Raw genomic sequence first — 20378 nt, 5'->3', positions numbered from 1 at the left:
ACTGCCTGCCTTTGCTTCTTTGAGTTTTCTTCTTTATAACCTGGTTTTGCCCTGCTTGGTTTTGGTTGCTACCCTCTTTGTCTCTCTCCTAGCTTCTGCAACCCCTCTAGTTATTGGCCCCTTTCTACCTCACAAGCCTCCTGTGTAATCTAGTGCTAGCTGGATTGGTCCAGTTTCCTAATTCCACATTCCCTATAGGAAAATCTGATTGATCCAGCCTCATTTTTTTGAGCCAGGCCAAAAGCCAGCTCTAGCCAGCTGGGACCAGCTAGATCACAAGTGACCCTACTCGGTCTGCCCCTTCAGTAAGGATGGGTTACAGCAGGCATTCCACTCTGTTCTCTCTCTGGAGACATTGGGAGTGTCTGTGTCTGCCAGCTGGCTTACAACTCCAGCTGAGTGTCAGTGCGGAGCGCTGGTAGCAGCCAGAAGATTCACTTTTCATCCCATTTGGATTCCACACACACATACACACACATGCACATGCACACCTATGCACCACCCCACCACACACCCTTAATAATGTATCTTATAAAACTTGGTTCTGATACTTAAAAAGCAAACTGACTCATTTTTAAAATGGTATTACTGGACATTATTAAATGTCTAACAGTGCCTGATAAAATTAGCTCTTCAGTCACAGTGCTGCTAAGCCCTTGCTGACCCATCATGCATCCCAACCCCACCCCCAAGTTAATCTCTCCTTCCTACGTGTTCTTAAAACACTGTGTTCATCCTGCCAACACAGTACTGCTCTCCGTGTTGGTGCTCTGTAGGTACGTGTCAGTCTCCCTGCTGGACTGTGGGCTCTCTGAAGATAAGAGCCATATCTTACCAATCTCATGTCACGGCCCCTGGCACAGTCCTTGCTTTAGAACAGGTGCTCAACGAATAGCTTTTGAAGAGAGGATTCTCAGGCCTGGAAAATAATAAAAATATTCATGGATTAAGAATCACAGGGCAGGGTTAATGTCCTTACCCTAACCCTTAGGGACCTTGTCCCTGCCCTCTCCTATAAGGCACAGTCCACCTCCACTCTCAGGCACATTAGGAGCTTGATGGGCAAAGACTCTAAGATATAAGGGGAAAGTAAGCAGGAGGAAGTTGCTTTTTAAAATTTATTGATAAATATTGAAAAAACTGAGATCAGGAAATACCCTACCTTATGTTAAATTGTTGCAAGTTTCAAAAATCAGGAAAGAATTTGGAGCACGATGAGGCTTTTGACAGAAAGGCATTTTATCCATGGATCTAAACCAGGTATAGGCCACAGTGTGTGTCCTAAAAGTCCTCATTGTATTCAACCCTGGGAGGGTTTTGAATTTGTTGCTTTCTGCAAGCACTGGATGAAAATCTGCATTTCACATTCTTCAAACACCCACCCACCCACCCACATATACTCCCCAGCTGCAACTATGCAAACAGTTCACCTCTAAAATGGCTTTTAGGCTTCTCTCCTGATCTCATGAAACCTAGTTTCAGGGCTTTGGTACTCTCTAGGTATAAATAAAAATCCAGTGGGTAAGGATGATGAATGTACCCACAGGTTCCAAAGAGGGGGTTATCAGCACACACCGCTTAAAAGTCTATTTCTGGCATTGAAGGATGGTGGCCGTCCAGACTTTACACGACCCAAATGCCACTTCAGAATGAGCAGCATCTGCCCTCCGGATCCAGCAACAAATGCAGCCAACAAGGTTAAATATAGCACTTGGAGGTTGTAAAAATAAATCCACTTGAGAACAAAGTTCACTCTTGGCAAAATACCGAATGGAAACTGTTCTTAGCAAAGTTAGCCATTGTCTTTTTAATCTTTTGTTCATTTCTTTTCTGTTTTCCCTTAGAATGCTTAATATGAGTGAACGCCTATGAGTAATCCCTTACTATGAACACTGATTGCCCTGTTTACTCCTTCACAGCTGCATCTAGATAATAAACCCAATGCCAGATGAAGTGGCCAGGCCACTAGGCTGGGATGAACAAAAGTAACAGGCAGGATCTGCCTCCCAGCCTGGCAGAGCTGAGCTGAGATCCTGGTCCTGCCTGGCAGAGGAGCACTTCTTTCCATGCCCCGGAGCAGGGTAGCACAGTGGGTAGAAGCTTAGGCTTTGAAATGGGGATAAAATGTACTTCCTTCTAGAGATGCTGTATGGGTTATAGGAGATGGTATACGTATAATACTTAGCATGGTGTCTGGCACATACTAAGTGCCTGGTTCCCAGTGGAGTCCAGGCCTTGTGTGGTCTTGCTGGACTGGATGCAGTACTGTCCCAAGGAGCTGGATCCTGAGGGTGGTTGGGATCCGTTGTGGTATTCCAGACCACAAGAGTACAGTGTTCTGTGGAGGGGCTCTGAGACTTGCTGCTTTAGCAATTTGTCTCAGTTTACCTGGAAGGCTCAGCGTACTGTCCATCTATCCACAGGCCTGTGGATGTCCACAGGCATTCTGGCCAAGTGAAACGTTTTGCAAAGAAGAAAAGCTATTCTCTTGATCCCCTTTCCAAGGATTTTTTTTTCTTCTTTTTACTTAGAAGTAACTGAATATTAACAGTTAAAATATGTTAAAAGTAACATGTTAATTGAGTTGACTTTTTACTCATTGAAGGGCAAAAGCATTCACTGGCAGTCTGGAGAGAAGGTTCTCCAAGCCTGGTAGTGGGCACTTGAGACATGGTTCCTTGAAACACTGACATTGTTGCAAAGTCATTGATCTGGAGCAGGGCTCTCAAAGTCTGGAGCACTGAAACCTGGTTTTAAGGAGCTTGATGAAAAGCTATGTGATATTTTGAGAAAAGCATTCACATAAGTGCACTCATTCCTCATCAGCTTGTTAGAGTGGACTTCAAAGTAGAAAATAGTAAGAATCAAAAAAAAAAAATAGTAAGAATCACTAGCCCTTAATTTTTTCTAGAATGAGCTTTCAAGTAATGAGGCATTTAGATGAGCTCAGCACACAAAACACCTAAGGAAATCAGTGCAAGGAAAAGCAATGCCACAGAATCTGTTCCATGTGTGGGCGTAACTGTCTCCAGAGGACCGGAGGCACAGACTAATTTTACAGAGGCCTCCTGAACAGCTCTCCCACATGCCAGAGAAATGGAGTCTGTGCTGCAGGCAGGCCCCCAGAGCGGAGGGCTTTCACTTGGGCGTGCCACGTGGTCCTCCAGGAAGCCCCACCGGCCACCAGGATGATTGTGCTGTGGCAAGCTCTGGCTAGCAGGCACTGCAGGCCCTCGAGCCAGCGGGTGAGAGCAGTGTTCTGGGGCCCAAGAGACGACACTGCTTGCCAGGCAACTGCTGGGCTAGGGCCCGGGCTCCAAGCCTTCTTTGTAGAGGGAGGGTTTTCATGCATGGCCACCCCTCACCCTGGAGTCCTGCACTTAATCTGCACTTTGGGCCTTACTTGGTGTAAATAGAATCATTGTGAGCAGAAATGCCAGACAGTGTTTTGTGTTGATAGAAACTTATTCGGAAACCATGCCCATTGTTCTGCCCGTGGCTGAGTATTAATTCCTGTTTCGAGTCAGTTTGCTGATTAATCAGACAGGTGCCTCTCGTTCCAGCAAGAAAAACAAAATCTGTTGGCAGGATGATTAAGAATGGATAGACATATTTCAAAATGATTAAAATAGCATTTTCACAAGTATGGTCCCTTAAACACTGAGTAGCTGCCTGCTGTCGGAGGCTTTCAGAAGCCACACGGCCCATCCAAGCATGCCATCCTGTTAATACACAACACTCTGGGGTTGCTTTTCAGGCTTTCCTTCCTAAGAATGTCTCTGGAACTTGACAAAAGAATGAAAAACAGAGGCAGCCAAACCACTGTGGAGTTGGGAAAGACAGTGGAGATTATATTCTGGTTAAAAATAGAATGACCTTCTCCACCATGAAGAGAAAATGAAATTCATTTAGTCAAGGAGACAAAGGTCACCGGATCCAGATGATTTCACTTTTAAAAGATCCCAGCTGCCTTTGGCCTTTGAGTTAGGGACCCCACATGTGGTGAGGGAATGAAGCGAGCTACCGGCAGCCTGGCCTTCTATAGAAGGCATACCTACTGGAGGGAGGCTCTGTGTCAGTTAGCATGTATGAGTTATGATCCAGCAATGCAGGGGACAGACTGAAGCAGCTGTCTTTGTTTCAGATGACAGGAACAGGCGACTGGACTCCATTCTCTCCCAACTGCCATCTGAATACCATTCGTAGGAAAGCCATGAAACGGAGTCTCCTCTTACTGCACACGTGCACATTTCCTAAGTCTGGTGCCAAATGTTCTATTGATAAGAACTAAGTCCAGGGCTTTTATAATAGAGCACGGATACTGTAAGACTCCAAGATCACAGGTGGCCTTTAATCCGCAGCACCTGGTGTAGAGTATCGGCCAGATTCACATTTCTCAAATAAATAAGTAAGCGTTTCTTAAATGTAATTAAAAGAAAAAGCATTAAGGTAAAAGGAGCTTTGAGTCCAGAAATATTGAAACAAAACAAAGGAGCTCAACCCTCTTGATGAATTGGTTACCTCTTTATCTTTCAGAGTCGGAGTTGACAAATTTGGCAGGATTGTACAGAGATGAACGATTGAAACAGAAGGCAGAGTCACTGAAACTTGAAAACTGTGAAAAACTCTCCAAACTTATTGGCCTGCGCAAAGGTGGCTGAGAGGATGATAGTCCTATATAGGGTTGGGGTTTTGCTATTGTTACTATTTATGTTCCTAATTCCATTTTATAATACAAAATTAGGAAATGAACATTTTACAACTTGCTAACTTTGGTGGGCAGAGTTGAAGGCGCTTGAGCATGGAGCCAGACTTGTCATCACAGATTCCTTCCTGGGGATTGGCTCCAGGGGCCACGAACAGTTCATCTAAATTGAATTAAAGGCAGAGCGTTCGATGCAGCCCTACTGCTCCATGCCCACCCTGCCTCTAGGACTGTAGTGCATCCCAGAGCAGATCTACATTTTCTTCCTCCTTCCCTTCTTGAGTCTTGATACCCAGTCATTACTAAGCATAGCCAGAGCAGCTTGATATTAGTTGTTTATAGTGTACAACAAGGATGAGACCTCCCCCTTCCTGTGAGTCATCAAGGCCCCCAGCATTCAGCCCTTGAAACATGTGCCCACCCAACTTTGCATTTTCTAAGGGGAATGTAGAGAGATGTAAACTATTACAGTCAATAGTTTTCCATTTGCCTGTCTCTCTTCAGAGTTAGTAGCATTAGCAGTCTGCCTGATTTGAGTTTCTTTTACTTCCTTGACCCTCTCTCTTGTAGAGGGTCCAGAAAGTAAAAGCCACTGGGTGAAAGAAACAGTTCTGTGGTCAGCCCAGCAGCAGAAAGCAGGGACCAGGGGATGAAAGTAAAATGCAAGACTGAGTCTCAACTTGGTGCAGGTCCCCCTGTCCATCACAGAACCTGGAGAATATGGGTGGGTTTTTTTGTCATTTCCTCTTGTAGGACTGCACTTGACCAGAGTCCCTCCACCCCATAGAAGTACAGTGGTGAGACCTAAGAGCAGGCCTTGCCAGCCAACTAGGCTATTTGCTCAAGCCTAGAGCTGGAGGGGAAAGACCCTCTTTGCATGGCTTTGGAGGTCAGTTGTTTAACCCAGTGCCCCATAGCTTGTGATATGAGATGCTTTTTCATGTAGTCAACATTTATTGAGTACCTAGTATGAAGCAGGAACTCTCACAATTTTTTTTTTTACTTTAGCCTCCTCACAACTCAGTGAATTTGTGATGTGTGAAGATGTGTTTTTTGTTTGTTTGTTTGTTTGTTTGTTTGTTTAATGGAGGAGAACATTGGCTCAGAGAGGATGATACAGTTATACAATTGGTAGTGGCAAAGCTAGGTGGTAGGCTGATCATCAGGTAGAAACTGTGCGGTCATTCCTATTTTTCTGGTGGTTCTAGCCAGATTGATAAGGCATTTCCCAAGGAAGCCCTGGTCCCTCCTGGCCCCATGACTCTGAATCCCTTTTTAATGGCAGTCCTGCATTCACTGCAGACACCTTCCTCCCTGGTCTTGAGGAAGCAAGACCCTCTCTGTAACAATCCTGTATACAAAGCAAGACGTCCCTCAAAGGCAGCTAGCCATTCCCACTGGTGACAAGGAAGAGGTAAGTTACTGTCTAGGCCCCACGGTCCTGGGCTCTCTTGTCCAGGTGAACTATCAGAATTGAGCTACCTAGATAGGCATGAATCAGAACCTGGAAGATCAATAGGTGACTGTAGTCTACACTCCATGTTTCCTTCAGGATGGAAGAAAAGTTCCTATGTCAAGACTGATTTCTAAAGTAGAGTTTTTCCTTTCAGATGCATAGCCATGAATTCAGCAGACATGTCTGGCATGGTTCAACATGGATATTCCCCAGGGTCAGGTGATGGGAGGTAAAGAGTGGATCTTGGTGGCTGGTAGGGGACAATTGCTCAGCTGTGAGGAGAGGGCAGCTCCAGAAATAGCCAGATTTTTCTGCTGAACTAGGTCTGTCTTCCTGGTTTGGGGGACTTCCTTGATCCTTTCTGAGTAACTGAGGGAATTTACATTATAAAATTTGCCTGTGAGCCAAACAGGCTTATGGAAAGTTTCCCTATACACCCAAAAATCAAAGCTCTCCTCTACCCAACTCCAACCCTGCTAGAAAAGAATGAGCCATAGTTAAATTGACTTGACATGGATTTCATAGCAGAGATGAGTTATCTGTGATGATACTAAATAGAGGTAAAACTAAGTCCATTAAATGTCAGGTCTCTATCTGTTTTCATAGCACTGATGATACTGTTGTGTTTATTACCTAAGAGACTATAACACATCTAGCTTTCCCCAATAGGATGGTATTTCCCTTTGTTGAAGAATAGTTTAAATCTATTTGGTACTGTCTGAAATATGGCTAAACTATAATTTCCTGGGTTCTATTTTAGATGGGTTGTTTGTATGGTGGTAACATAAGCGTCTTCCTCTTGTCTACATCTTTTGGAAGGTTTCCTGATTATGTATAAACTCTTTTGGCTTTTTCTTGCTGTTTCACCATGTAGCTCTATACATTTCTGTGAGTATTAATGCAGAATGAGATGTATGAGATGGGAGTAGGGCTAAGAGGCAGGGCTAGCCGCTCAAGCAGAAGGTGAAGCTCCCATTCATCAGGATAAAAGCACTCTCTGCACTGCTTGGTCAGCAGTGAGGAGGGGAGGGTGAAAACCCTTCCCACACAGGACACTACAGCTTCAAGAAATCCATTAGCAACCCTGGCGTTCATCTGTTCAAACCAGAAAACTTCTGAACTTCCTTGATCATCTCCAGGTCTCAGAACTTGGGATGGTAACCAGTAAGAAAATGCCATTGCTGTGCTTCCTGTTGGAAACTATTAGAAATTACACCGAACTCCAAACCCCAATAGAACACAGGATCCAGCAGCCTGACCAAGCCTTGTGTTGTTCTCATTTTCATCCTCACGCTCAGGACTGGCTTTGTGAGGAGGCACTGTTGGGATTCCAGAAGTTTTCTGTTACAACTGGCCACACTTGCTAGTTCATTGTCTCTGCTCTTTTCCTCATAGAAGCTAGCTCTTAATTAGTATTTATTTTGGACTCATTTATGGTATAAGCTTAGTGTTCTAATATATTTATTTTTGGAAAGGGCCAAGTTACTCTACATCATATTTTTTGAGCCTGCATTGTTGATAGCTCGTGCAGTGACCTCCAAGTAACTATATATCCATGTGTTTGATATTGATTACATCATTTGCATCACACTCAGTATTTGGAACTAAAGATGTGAATGTTCTGTGACCAGAGCCGGGTTTGACACAGGTGGAATCAGCTCCTGGTGGAATATGAATCCTGAAAACCCTGGTCATCCTGATCTACTGCATCTGGATTGAGTGTATTTTAACAGAGAAAGAAATCAAACGATTTTATATAAAAAGAATGGGTCTATATTTTTCCTTTGTTCTTTTACCCTTGCTCATGTCATCCTTGGGGACCACATACAGCCTCACTCCCTTGGAGCCACTTAGGACTAGAGAAGGCCCAGTGTCTCTCCTCTGTTCTAGTCTTCCCGCATCCATCACTGGAACCGTTGGTGTTTAGAGTAGATAACTGGTGGCATCACCAATTCTATATTTCTTTTCTATCAGGTAACAGCATTTGCAGCATATTATAGCCAACATACGGAGCTAAACTACTTAGCACCCAAAAATCTGGTGTTATCCCAGTTCCCTAATGGCTTTGTTCTCAGTGACCCCTGTTTAGGAAAGTCTTGGTTTAAATAAACAGTACATGGGGGCACCTGACTGAGAACAACACAGTCAGAACATGCGACTTTAGATCTCACGGTCATGAGCTCGAGCCCCACGGTGGATGTAGAGATTACTAAAAATAAATAAATGAATAAAAGACTTTAAACATAGAGTACATGGTTCAAAATAATACTTTTCATTTGGGAAAAGATGGAGATGAGATTCAGTTCATCAAAGATGGAGAATGTACTGTGCGTCAGGTGGGCTGAGTTTTGGGCTGGGGGATGGGGAACAAGTGAGACCCAGACTCCTGCAGCTCATGTCTGAGATGGAAGCTAACTTTAGACAATGCTCCCCAGTGGGATGAGTGTCAAAGGGGAAACCGAGGAAAGCTTGGGGAGCTATAACAGAGGACTTTCATTCAGAATGAGGATTCAGTGAAAGCAATTTTGAGGAAGAGAGAATTGAAATATAACCACCCTTCTTACAGAAGGCAGTCTTTTTTTTTTTTTTTCAACAGAAAAAGGAAGCCACACTCGATGCTCCCATTTCTGTGAATAGCATCACCATCCATCCAAGTGTGAGTCAGAAAGCTAGGAAACTCTGCATGCTAGACTTCTTTTGGTATCCCCCCAAAGGGCCACACATAATATTTGTGCCCTCGTGTAGTCCCCTTTCTAATCTGGACTGGCCTTTGATCTTTAACCAACAGAATGTGCAAAACTAGCAGCTTCCATTTTTGCCCTTAGGGGAAGCCAGCTGCCATGTAAGTCCAACCATCCTGAGAGCAATAAGCTAAGCACATGGAGAAACCATGCAGAGGAGAACCAAACAACTGAGCTGGTAGCAAGAACTGAGAACCCAGACAGAAAATCCAAGCCGAGCTGTATAGGCCACCCAAGCTGACAAGCAGGATGGAAATGATCTGTCCAAGCCCTGTTCAAGCTGCAGAATCATGAGCAAATGATAATATGGTTACTGGTTTTTCCTTAATATTTAAATTCAATTTGCCAACGTATAGTATAACACCCAGTGCTCATCCCATCAAAGGCCCTCCTTAGTGCCCATCACATAGTTACCCCAGCCTCCCAATTATGGTTACTGTTTTAAGTCATGACATTTTGTGGTTGTTTGTTTGCAGCAGCAGACAACAAGAACATGCTGGCTCTCTTTTTCCCGTATCCCCTCCTTCATTAAATCCTATCATTTTGACCTCCAGAACATCCTAAGTCCAACTAGTCTCTTCATCTCCTCTGACCTTCTGACTCCAAAACTACCAGCCACTTTTTCTGATAAAAACTGCAATAGCTTCTGGATGCCCGGGGGACGCAGTTGGTCAAGCCCCTGACTCTTGGTTTCCATTCAGGTTTTTTTTTTTTTTTTTTTTTTTTAATTTATGATAGTCACAGAGAGGGGCGGGGGCAGAGACACAGGCAGAGGGAGAAGCAGGCTCCATGCACCGGGAGCCCGACGTGGAATTCAATCCTGGGTCTCCAGGATCGTGCCCTGGGCCAAAGGCAGGCGCCAAACCGCTGCGCCACCCAGGGATCCCTTCCACTCAGGTTTTATCTCAGGGTTGTGAGATCAAGCCCGTTTTAGAGCTCTGCACTTAGCACTGAGTCTGCTTGTGACTCTCTCTCCCTCTGCCCCTCCCCCCTGCACTGGCTCTCTCAATTAAATAAATCTTAAAAAAAAACTGCAATAGTTTACTCTTTTTTTTTTTTTTTAAAGTTTATTTAAGTAGGGGCGCCTGGGTGGCTCAGCAGTTGAGCGTTTGCCTTTGGCTCAGGGATTGATCCCGGATTCCCAGGATCAGTCCCACATTGGGCTCCCTGCATGGAGCCTGCTTCTCATCCCTCTGCCTGTGTCTCTGTCTCTGTCTCTCTCTGTGTCTCTCATGAACGAATAAATAAAATCTTAAAAAAAAAAGTTTAAGTAATCTATACACCCATTATGGGCTCAGATTCACAACCCTGAGACCAAGAGCTGCATGCTCTGCTGACTGAGCCAGCCAGGTGCTCCAAAACTATAATAGCTTCTCAAGTATAAGTAGTTTCTATGCATCTATTCAGGGCCACCCCCAGTCTGTACACCTTACTGCAACCAGAGAGATCTTTTCAGAGCATAAATTATGTCATCCTCTTGCCTAAAATATTGAGTAGGTTTCTTTTGATCCCAGAATAAAAACCATAAAGTTCTTAGCATGGCCTAACACTTAAGGTTTACCAAGTTTCTGGCCATGGACCCTTCTTGCACTGTACATCCTTTTCTTTGCTCCATACTAACCTTTTAATGACTACACTCTGCCAACCCCTTTTGCCCCAGAGACCTTTTCTGGAACCCTTTCCAACTCACCTGCCTCTACTTTTTTTGTTAAGTACCTCTGGGTAATCTTATTTTTTTTTTTTTTTTTTTTTTTTTTTTTTTTTTATTTATTTATGATAGTCACAGAGAGAGAGAGAGGCAGAGACACAGGCAGAGGGAGAAGCAGGCTCCATGCACCGGGAGCCTGACGTGGGATTTGATCCCGGGTCTCCAGGATCGCGCCCTGGGCCAAAGGCAGGCGCTAAACCACTGCGCCACCCAGGGATCCCCCCTCTGGGTAATCTTAATAGGTTTCAGCACAAACGTCCTACTTCCTCACAGAAGCCTTCCTCGACACCCCAGATTTGGCAAAATCTCCCTTTAAAATACTCTCATTCTAGGGCATCTAGCTGGCTTGTAGAGAATGTGGCTCTTAATCACGGGGTCATCTATTCAACCCCATGTTGGGCATGAAGCCTATTTAAAAAAACAAAAACCCACCATTCCTCTCTTTCTTAGCACCTGTCACAGCTATAATGTTATTTAAACAATGGCTTACTTTGGGATGTAAGTGGGTATTTATTTGATGAAACCCCACTAGACTAAGTTTCATTCTGGTTTTATCTGAGCTGAACCTTGAGGAAATGACGTCATCTGCCAGGACTTCCACTGGAAGTGCAGCCCAAATTCTTTGAAACTACTTCCAACAGGTGTTCCGTCTTGAATCTGAACTCCGAGGCTCCCTAACAAGTAGAATATAGAAGAAATTACACTGTGCCAGTGTTTAGGCCCAAACCTTAAGAAAATGGCCATCTTCCATTTCCCATCACTTCGGATGTTTTCTCTTAAGCCTAATCACCACGTTATAAGAAAATCCAGGGGATCCCTGGGTGGCGCAGCGGTTTGGCGCCTGCCTTTGGCCCAGGACGCAATCCTGGAGACCCGGGATCGAGTCCCATGTCGGGCTCCCGGTGCATGGGGCCTGCTTCTCCCTCTGCCTGTATATCTGCCTCTCTCTCTCTCTCTCTGTGACTATCATAAATAAAAAAAAGAAAAAAAAAAAAAAAGAAAATCCAAACAGCCCATGGAGAGGAATAAGAACCTTGGTTCTCAGCCTCAAATGAGCTCCCAGCTTGCCAGTTATGTAAGTGAGCCATCTTGGAAGTAGAATTTCTAGCCTCAGCACCTCTCCTCTCCTCCTCCCCACCAAAAATCCCAGATGAAACAATATGGAGCAGAGATGAGCTTTTACTACTGAACTCTGCCCAAATTGCAGATTCCTGAGCAAAATGATTTTTTTTTAAGCTGTAAATTTTGGGTGGATCATTATACAGCAGTAGAGAATGGGAACATCAATCAGAATGACAACCCTGTGCAGAAAGGCAACACTTCCCCGGTCAGGATCACAGAGCTGTTTGTGATGTCATGTTATGCTGACCCTCACTGAGCCCTGACTGAGGCCAGGAGCCTGTAGTATTTGCTGACATAAAGAGTGGGAGTCTGTGGCAGTCCCCAACCAGGGTGACCATCCTTCATGTCCATGCTGGTATGCAGGATGCAGACCAAAGGTTCTCCCTTGCTCATAATCTCCTATCCCCAGGGAACTGGCTGGTGGAAACTACTACATTCCAGAGTTTTGCCCTGGAGGGCAGTCTATTCCAGCTTCCGGAGGTGAACATGAATGGCAAGGGACATCCAAGTAGCACTGCATGAAAGACTTAACAGAGAGGACACAGGTCAAGGGGGAAATCCAGTGATCTGCCCCATAGGAATGTCCAGTTTTGTCCAGACTGATTCAGATGAATACTCCTATTTGATAGACAAAATTTCAAGGCAGCTCTATGCTGAGGCACACAAGCAACACAGCACCTTCTAGGCTCATGCTGTCCAACACAGTACCACTAATTACTATGGCTATTTAAATTTTAATTTTAGGGGCACCTGGGTGGCTCAGATGGTTGAGCATCTGCCTATGATTCAGGTCGTGATCTCTGGGTCCTGGGATAGTCTGCTTCTCCCTCTCCCTCTGCCTTTCCCACTGTGCTCTCTCTCTCAAATGATTAAATAAAAAATCTTTAAGAAATTTTAATTTTAGGGATCCCTGGGTGGCGCAGTGGTTTAGCGCCTGCCTTTGGCTCAGGGCGCGATCCTGGAGACCCGGGATCGAATCCCACGTCGGGCTCCCGGTGCATGGAGCCTGCTTCTCCCTCTGCCTGTGTCTCTGCCTCTCTCTCTCTCTCTCTCTGTGACTATCATAAATAAATAAAAAATTAAAAAAAAAAAGAAATTTTAATTTTAGGGATGCCTGGGTGGCTCAGCAGCTAAATGTCGGCCTTTGGCTCAGGGTGTGATCCTGGAGTCCCGGGATCGAGTCCTACAACAGGCTCCCTGCATGGAGCCTGCTTCTCCCTCTGCTTATGTTTCTGCCTCTCTGTGTTCTCATGACTTTAAAAAAATTTTTTAATGTTAACTAATTAAAAATCTTTAAAATTTAAAACAATTCCTCAAGTCACACAAGCGATGTTTCAAGTGCTGAACAACTAGCTAAATGTGGCTAGTGGCTGCAATACTGGACAGTGCAGATATAGACTATTTCCATTACATAAATTTTACTGGACTGTACTCCTATAGGCCCTTTATGATTGGTAAACAGAAATAGCCTTGCTCTCTTGGGGCCCTGGGTGGCACAGTCGGTTGAGGGTCCAAGTGTTGGCTTCAGCTGGGGTTGTGATCTCCAGGTGGTGAGATACTGCCTCCAGTAGGCTCCTTGCTGCCCCACGTGGGGCTCCGCCCACAGCACGGAGTCAGCTGGACTGTGTGTCTCTCTCTCCCTCTGCCCCTTACCGTACTCACGTGCTCAATCTCTCTCTCTCAAATAGACGGATAGATCTTTCAAAAGCAAGGAAGGAAAGAAGGAAGGAAGGAAGGGAGAGAAAGAAAGAGCCTTGCTCTCAAGGATATGAGAATAGATAGAAGAAACACAGAAAAATGAAACAATGGCTACTACTGGGAGAAATGGCCACATTTATCAGGCCACAGATTTCAACCCTGAAATAGGCACGTTGAGGAAGTTTGCAGAGCAGCGTGAGTGGCCTACCTGAACTTTCAGTTCCCTTTCCTGGTCACTGATAATACTTTTTTCCAAACTTCTTAATAGAGTCATTTCTTGCTTTAGGGTATCAAATTCCACAACCTCAGTATGCATTATGTTTAACAAAAATGAAACACAGCATCATGGTTAAGAACATGGACTCTGGAGCACCTGGGTGGCTCAGTGGTTGAGCATCTGCCTTTGGCTCAGATTGTGATCCTGGGGTGCTGGATCAAGTCCAACATTGAGTTCCCTGCAGGGAGCCTGCTTCTACCTCTGCCTGTGTCTCTGTTTCTCTGTCTCTCAGGAATAAATGGTTAAAGTCTTAAAAAAAAAAAGAAAAAAAAAGAACGAACATGGACTCTGGGGGGCACCTGGGTGATATAGTTGGTTAAGTGTCAGACTCTTAGTTTTGCTCAGATCATGATCTGAGGGTTGTGAGATTGAGCCCCACATCAGGCTCCACACTTGGTGCAGAGTTTGCTTGAGATTCTCTCCTTCTCTGCCCCTCCTGCTTGTGCTCTCACTCTCTCTTTCTCTCTAAAATAAATAAATAAATAAATCTTAAAAAGAGAGAGAGAGAGAGCATGGACTCTGGAATCAAACCTCCCATGTTAAAACCCTGTTCCAAAGCTTCTTAGCTTGGGTGACCTTGGCAAGTTACTCATTCTCATAGAACGTGCATTTCCTCATCTGCAAAATAAGGATATCCTACTTCCCAAGATCATTGTAAAGATCACATGAAATAGTGGTAACAAGGCATAAATGCCACAAAATAATACTGAGTAAATATTAGTTCTGATTTTTCCTAAGGTTATTTAATCTTATTTGGGTTTCAAAAAAAAAAGCCCTCCAAAGAGATTTGGTGACGATGTGTAGTCACTTTAGATCACTTTATCCTTCTGTATCTCTCTGTTCCCCGTCACTTTCATGCCCCTCCTCTGCTCTCCTGATCTCTCCAGGGTCCTCTCCAGTACCTTGATATGGTCCCATATGGGTTCAGTGTGGCTGTCAACAGCCTGGTACCAGAGTATGAGGACTCATTTTGGGTGGCATCACTTTCCCTTCCTGTTCCTGGGCTTCCCTTCATTGCTTGGGTTCAGGCCACCTAAGTACTGAGTGTATTCATACTTGGAAGAGAGATCACAAGAGGCTGGAGTTTCATACTCTGGGGGAAATCTAGAGATTAGGGCGGAAGAAGGAAGCCTGTCAAGTTAAAGATGCTGGGGTTGCCTTAGGCTCCCACAGACCGCTCCGCAGGTCTTGCATTTAACAGGCACTGGGAGAAGGCTGAGAGAGTCGTTGTCTAAGTGAGGCCTGTCCACTTCCTTAAGGAAGTATAAGCCGGGCGCCGCCTGCCCCGCAGGTCTGCGTGACAAACACAAGATAAAACAGGTGTGCAAAATAAGCAAATTCCTAAGGGTAGAGGCGCTTTCAGAGAGCGGCTCCTTTAAGAGGCGGGCCCCATCCCTGTTAACCAAGGAGTCTCCGCCCCCCGGTTGCCAGGGTGCTCTATGGCGTCGCATTCTCATTGGTGGGCGGCGGTTAGTGAGGCGCCTAGAGACGGCCATTTCCAACTAGCCGGCGGGGGCAGAAGATGGCGACGCCCCTTGGGTGGTCGCAGGGGGGGTCGGGGTCGGTGTGTCTCGCCTTCGATCAACTGCGGGACGTGATCGAATCTCAGGAGGAACTGATCCAGCAGCTGAGGAACGTGGTACGCAGCAAGAAAAGCTGGGGGAGAGGCCAGACGACCCCGACATGGAGGGGGCGGGGCCAGACTCTCCGGACGGAGACTCTCGTGGGGCGGAGGCGGGCGCGGCTGTGTCCCGGCGGGTGGCACTGGAGCCAAACGGCACGGTCTTCACGAATATTTACTGGGGAATTTAAATCAAAGTCAGGTGGTTTCCTCCTCTTTACCTGGTTGTGTAAGGCCTGGGAGTTATGCCCCGGTCTATTCACTGGGCTTCACTTTCCGCATTTCTAATTGGACTCACTGGCTTCCCAGGGCCCTCAGGTGCAGGCACTGAAACTGTAACTATCTTTTCTATTATGGACTTCCACCTCTTATCCCCCAGCGTCTAAGGCAGCGCCATGCTGAATGCAGTAAGCACAGGTTTGTCCCTTGCACATGTTAACTTAAGGCTTCCCACCCCTTGAAGTCCCGTTCCTTTGCCTTCTCAATCAAACCCTAGTTCATGAGTTCAAAGCTCCTGGAGCCACAGATTACCTGGACGGGCACGGTAAAATCCTGTGCAGCTGGGGTTCATGCTTTTCCTGTTTTTGTTTTCTGTCTTGATAAGAAGGTCTTGAGATATCTCTATCTCAGAAACAAAAATGACTTAACATCTGTTTCTCACTCTGGTGGGTGAATGCAGCTCTAGGCACTGAATGACCTGCAATTCCCCGAGGGTACCCCAGCTCTTTTTCTTCGAAGCTGGCCTTCCCATGTATGTTCTCCCGTCTGGAACACTTCTGTTCCACCCCTGTTCCTCCTCCGGCAGGCCAGCGCCTGTTTAGCAGTCAGATGTCCTGTCTGATGACCCCTTCTCTGGAAGCAGTGCTGACCTTTCCCCAGGCTAGGGGCTGCCTCTGGGCGCCAACAGCCCTTTGTGCTTCTCCATTGTAGCACACTCGTGTTAGAAGGGCTGGCCAGGAGCTATCTCCTATATCAGACTGGTTGCTCCTTGAGGGTAGGACCTAGAGCTGAGACTCTGTGGATCTTGTGGAACCAAATTCTCCCTTCTCAGAGCCCAAGTCTCATCCTAGGTGCCCTGGGTATCATCCCACTGTCTAACCTTGGTCCTGGTTCCTAGAAAGCACCCCTCCCACTCCAGCCCCAGGCCCTCCCTGAGCCAGGCTCTGTTGCAGATGGTTCTCCAGGACGAAAATTTTGTCAGTAAAGAAGAGTTCCAGGCAGTGGAAAAGAAGCTGGTGGTAAGTAATGGTCTCTGCAGGTTCCTGATCTTCCCCCATTTTCTGGGATCCCTCTGGATGGGTACAGTTATTCAGTATTGGCTCTGAGAGCCTCCAGCCCCAGTAGTGAGGACAAAGTCTTCTTGGGTCCTGGCTTCCATGTGCCTCTCCGAGAAATGGAGCTGGTTAAGGGAACCTAGGAGACCCAGGGTGGCTTGGGGGTAATGAGGTCATTGCTGCTGCTGCCCCTGCAGGAAGAGAAAGCTGCTCATGCCAAGACCAAGGCCCTCCTGGCCAAGGAAGAGGAGAAGTTGCAGTTTGCCCTCGGAGAGGTTGAGGTGCTGTCTAAACAGCTGGAGAAAGAGAAGCTGGCTTTTGAAAAGGCGTGAGTGGGCCTTGGTAGGGGGGTGAAGGGTTGGGGGTCCAGTCTGCCTGTCAGCCTTCCCACTGTTTATCTTCTCCACTCAGGCTCTCCAGTGTCAAGAGCAGAGCCCTGCAGGAAACCAGTAAGAAGGACCAGCTTATCACCAAGTGCAATGGTAGGCGGGAGGCCCGTACTCCCCGCCACGCTTACATGCATGGGCTCTTCTCTAACAGCCCAGTGCCCGTGTCCAGGGCAGGGTTTCACCCCAACTTCTGCCCCCGGCTGAGGATACAGGCAGGCCCAGGCGGGCCACACCTTCGCAAAGGCCTTCAGGGACCAGGCAGGCCACGGAAATGAGGGAAGCAGTCGGTGTACAATATTCTTCATGGCCATAAAGGAACGGGCTCGCTCCCATTTTTCTTGAAACATAAGACCTTCTTAGTCCACCTTTTGTTTTCCCACTTTTGATGGGTATCAGAAATAGCGTACTTTACTTGTAACTGTTACAGGACGAACAGCAGGATAAGCACAGTCGTCTTTGGGAGCTGACCCCTTACTGTCAGGGTTGGGGACCCAGCAGGGAGGAGAGGGGACTGTGGTGACAGGAAGAGCCACGCCACCTCTCAAGGGCTTAGTGCCTCTGCCATGGGAATGGGGGCCGAGTATTGGCAGATCCTTAAAAAAAGAAACCAGAAACCAGGTTCTAATGGAAATTTTTCTGATTTTTTTAGTGTTGGCAACTGACTTAGAAATTTTAAAACTATTGTATGGGCCAAGTAACATGTGTCTGTAGGCCATTAATTTTCATCTCCACTCTGTGCAGATGCCTATGGCCACTTGTTGGCTCAAGGTGGTGCTGTGAGTTTTGGGGTATTTTCTGTCAGCCACCCAGTGTCCCTAGATCTCAGGAACCCCCTTTTAGTTTCCCAGAACACTAAATTCCCCTTAGCTAGTCTAAGAAATAGACATGAATTCCATATGGAACATTTGCTTCATGGATTGCAGCCGATTTTAGGTAGGCCACAGATCAGAGCCCAAGTCCAAAAGAGATTCAGGGTCCCTCCTGATGGGCTGTCATCTAGAGACTTGGGTACCCTGTACCCACCAATCCATCCCTCTCTCCCTGGGTTAGTACTCTCACTGGTAAGATGCCAGCAGGCTGATACCTTGATCTCACTAGGTGGGCTGACAGGCCTTATGGCAGTATGAGCAAGGACTCCCGTGGGGGCCCCCAGGGGTCCAAGAGAGGGCAGGGGTCCCCTCACTGCCTCCACATCCAAGGCCACTGGGCCCCAGTCCTTCCTCCCTGTGTACCTATCCCCCCCTGCCCCCAACTTTCCTAAAAGGAACCTAGAGTTCTTTCCTGGTGGTGCCCAAGCATTTCCTAGAGATCAGCCACATCTGCAGGGCTCTGTGTCCACTTGTGCAAGGTGTGTGTGTGGGGATGGAACCTGGCTGCCTCCCCGTAGAATGTCCTAAGCACCTCCAGTGGGACACAAGCCCTCACCTGAGCAACTCTCATGACCCAAGCCTTCCCCTGGCCTATGCCCTCCCCACCCCTCAATCTCCCTTTATGTGGGTTTAGTTTGGTTTTTACACTTACACAGTTTCTTATTTTTCTCAAAGGGATTTTTCTGACTATTCTCTCATTTGGCTGCTATTTATTTTAAATTTATCTCTCATTTATTTTAAAAATTCACAGAAATTTCTGATGCTTTTTCCCAAAAGAACTTCACAATCAATCTGGGTGACCTTGAGAAGAAGGTTCAATAGTTCTGGTCCTATGACCCACGGAACTCAATTTCCTTCTCTTCCTTCCCTTGCATCTTCGTCTCCTCTTTTGTATGTCACATCTTAATTTTTTATCAAATCTTTTCTTCTGAAACCTTAAATTGCTTCAGCATTTCTGAATTTTTAGAGTTTGTGTTGTAGTTAATGTTTGTCCAGCCTTTAAAGGCAGTGGGATTTTCTTCCTATGAGGATAAGAATTTTCCAGGACTCCCCAAGGGACAGTTCATATAAATGAAGCACCCCCCGCCCCCGCCCTGAGATTCCTACAACCACTTTCAATTTTGATTCAAGACACAAAAATCATCTTTGCATCTAATGAGCACTTAATATAGGGGGCAAGCTTTGCCACACTATCTCCCTGGGTGCTCCTCACACCCCTGCGGAACAGGGGCTGTTCCTGTCCCCATCACAGATGAGGAAATGGGTCTAGAAAAGGAGGTAACTTGCCAAAAATGGTAATACTGTCTCATCGATATTAACATCGTTGAAACATTGCCTTATTCTGTTCAGTTCCTGAGTTTTAACTCTCTTTCAGGAGCTGCCTCCTTGAAGGTAGGGGACCCTGTCTTTTCCCCTTGTGAAGCCCTAGCACAGGACTGGATACCTCAATAGGTCTGGTTGGATTGAGATGATGAAACTAAGTGATGTTTTTAAGTCCTAAACCCCCAGAGTGTATCCTGTCCATTCATTCCCCAAATAAATTCATTGTGTCCCATCCATGTGCCAGGTACTATTTTAGGCCTTAGGGTTAAAGCAGTAAATTGAAAAAATCTTTATCCTTGTGGATTTCATGGATATAAATCCAACTTGGGAAGAAGATAGGTGAGTAAAATATATGGTATGTTAGCTATAAGTGCTAAGAAGAAAAAGAAAGCAGGAAAAAGGGATAGAAACTACTGAGAGGGATTGATACTTTTAGATTGGGAAGGGTCTTACCAAGGAGGCGATATTTGTAAAGATTGGCAGGAGTTAAGGGCAGGAGCCATTCATCCTCCTGCCTTTGGGCAGCACTGTCCACCTCTCTGCAGGAGCCTTCGCCTGCCCTCATGTGGGTCACCTGGTCCAGAATAGAGTTGTGAAATCACTGACACACATCAGACATTGCGCCCCTTAGCCACCATCCTGTCAAAACTCCATAATAAACTCATTCTTACTAAGGTGTTAGCAGCTACTTATGGAGCACCCCTGGGTGGGGGGAGCCAACTTCTTAAAATACCTGTTAGGGAATGAATGCCTTATCTCAGGAAGAAGCCTGTAGGATGGGAACCACCCCTCCTCCCTGCCTCTCTCCCCCACAGAAATTGAGTCTCACATTATAAAGCAAGAAGATATACTTAATGGCAAAGAGAATGAGATTAAGGAGTTGCAGCAAGTTATCAGCCAGCAGAAACAAATCTTCAGGTGAGGGGTCTGGGCCAGGCTGGGGATTGTTGATGGAAGTGGGGAGCCAGCTCTCTGGCCCCTATCCTAGACTGCCCCCAGCCCATGCCCAGACGGCTCCATTGCAGGAATCACGTGTCTGACTACCGGATCCAGAAGCAACAGGAGAACTACATGGCCCAAGTGCTGGACCAGAAGCATAAGAAAGCCTCAGGGATGCGTCAGGCCCGGAGCCACCAGCGTCCCAGGGAAAAATAAAATGGTCGTCGCCTTCCTACTCTCTGGCTGTAATGCCCGA

The 20378-nt window shown here is 46.3% G+C and overlaps 2 protein-coding genes and 1 long non-coding RNA gene across 14 annotated transcripts in view; 2 read left to right on the top strand and 1 right to left on the bottom strand.

The window, feature by feature from the left end:
• The window catches only part of DNAJC18 (DnaJ heat shock protein family (Hsp40) member C18), a 32098-nt gene extending 22913 nt beyond the window's left edge, over positions 1-9185 (top strand). The window contains exons 10-11 of one of the 5 annotated variants that reach the window (XR_005355406.1): positions 1547-1697; positions 4537-4673. Coding sequence is in view for 3 of the 5 variants with exons in the window: in XM_038530259.1 (XP_038386187.1) it covers positions 4537-4653; positions 8987-9036 (167 nt within the window). In the remaining 2 variants the exon portion in view is untranslated. Of the gene's footprint in view, positions 1-1546; positions 1698-4536; positions 8410-8986 lie in introns of those variants that run through there. The other 4 variants (XM_038530259.1, XM_038530258.1, XR_005355407.1 and 1 more) reach the window with 4 other exon arrangements.
• On the bottom strand, positions 834-11924 carry LOC102152335. Its single transcript, XR_005355408.1, has 3 exons — positions 11644-11924; positions 11101-11284; positions 834-919 (listed from the first exon to the last, which is right to left on the bottom strand). It is a non-coding gene; the product is annotated as an uncharacterized LOC102152335 (long non-coding RNA).
• Positions 11925-15173: 3249 nt separating this feature from the next.
• On the top strand, positions 15174-20360 carry SPATA24 (spermatogenesis associated 24). Of its 8 annotated transcripts, none has more exons than XM_038530261.1 (7): positions 15184-15346; positions 15708-15745; positions 16467-16566; positions 16800-16930; positions 17014-17084; positions 19999-20101; positions 20209-20360. In XM_038530261.1, exons 1-7 carry the CDS (start codon positions 15230-15232, stop codon positions 20336-20338), a joined length of 690 nt encoding a protein of 229 aa, XP_038386189.1. In that variant the 5' UTR covers positions 15184-15229; the 3' UTR covers positions 20339-20360. The 8 variants fall into 8 exon arrangements, with proteins under 8 accessions (XP_038386194.1, XP_038386193.1, XP_038386191.1 ...); XM_038530267.1 differs by having other exon boundaries at positions 15210-15346; positions 15638-15745; positions 16501-16566; XM_038530266.1 differs by lacking the exons at positions 19999-20101; positions 20209-20360 and adding an exon at positions 19236-19857 and having other exon boundaries at positions 15174-15346; positions 16973-17084.
• Positions 20361-20378: the final 18 nt, after the last annotated feature.

Source organism: Canis lupus, chromosome 2, assembly GCF_011100685.1.
Source record: "Canis lupus familiaris isolate Mischka breed German Shepherd chromosome 2, alternate assembly UU_Cfam_GSD_1.0, whole genome shotgun sequence".
NCBI lineage: Eukaryota > Metazoa > Chordata > Mammalia > Carnivora > Canidae > Canis > Canis lupus.
This window is presented reverse-complemented; position numbering and strand designations above follow the sequence as displayed.

Bases quoted from the DNA above. Each gene is read 5' to 3' on its own strand.
- SPATA24 (XM_038530261.1), top strand. From the start codon at position 15,230: ATGGCGACGCCCCTTGGGTGGTCGCAGGGGGGGTCGGGGTCGGTGTGT. The intron at 16,567-16,799 runs GTAAGTAATGGT...CTGCCCCTGCAG, and splicing joins CAGTGGAAAAGAAGCTGGTG to GAAGAGAAAGCTGCTCATGC. The intron at 16,931-17,013 runs GTGAGTGGGCCT...TTCTCCACTCAG, and splicing joins AAGCTGGCTTTTGAAAAGGC to GCTCTCCAGTGTCAAGAGCA.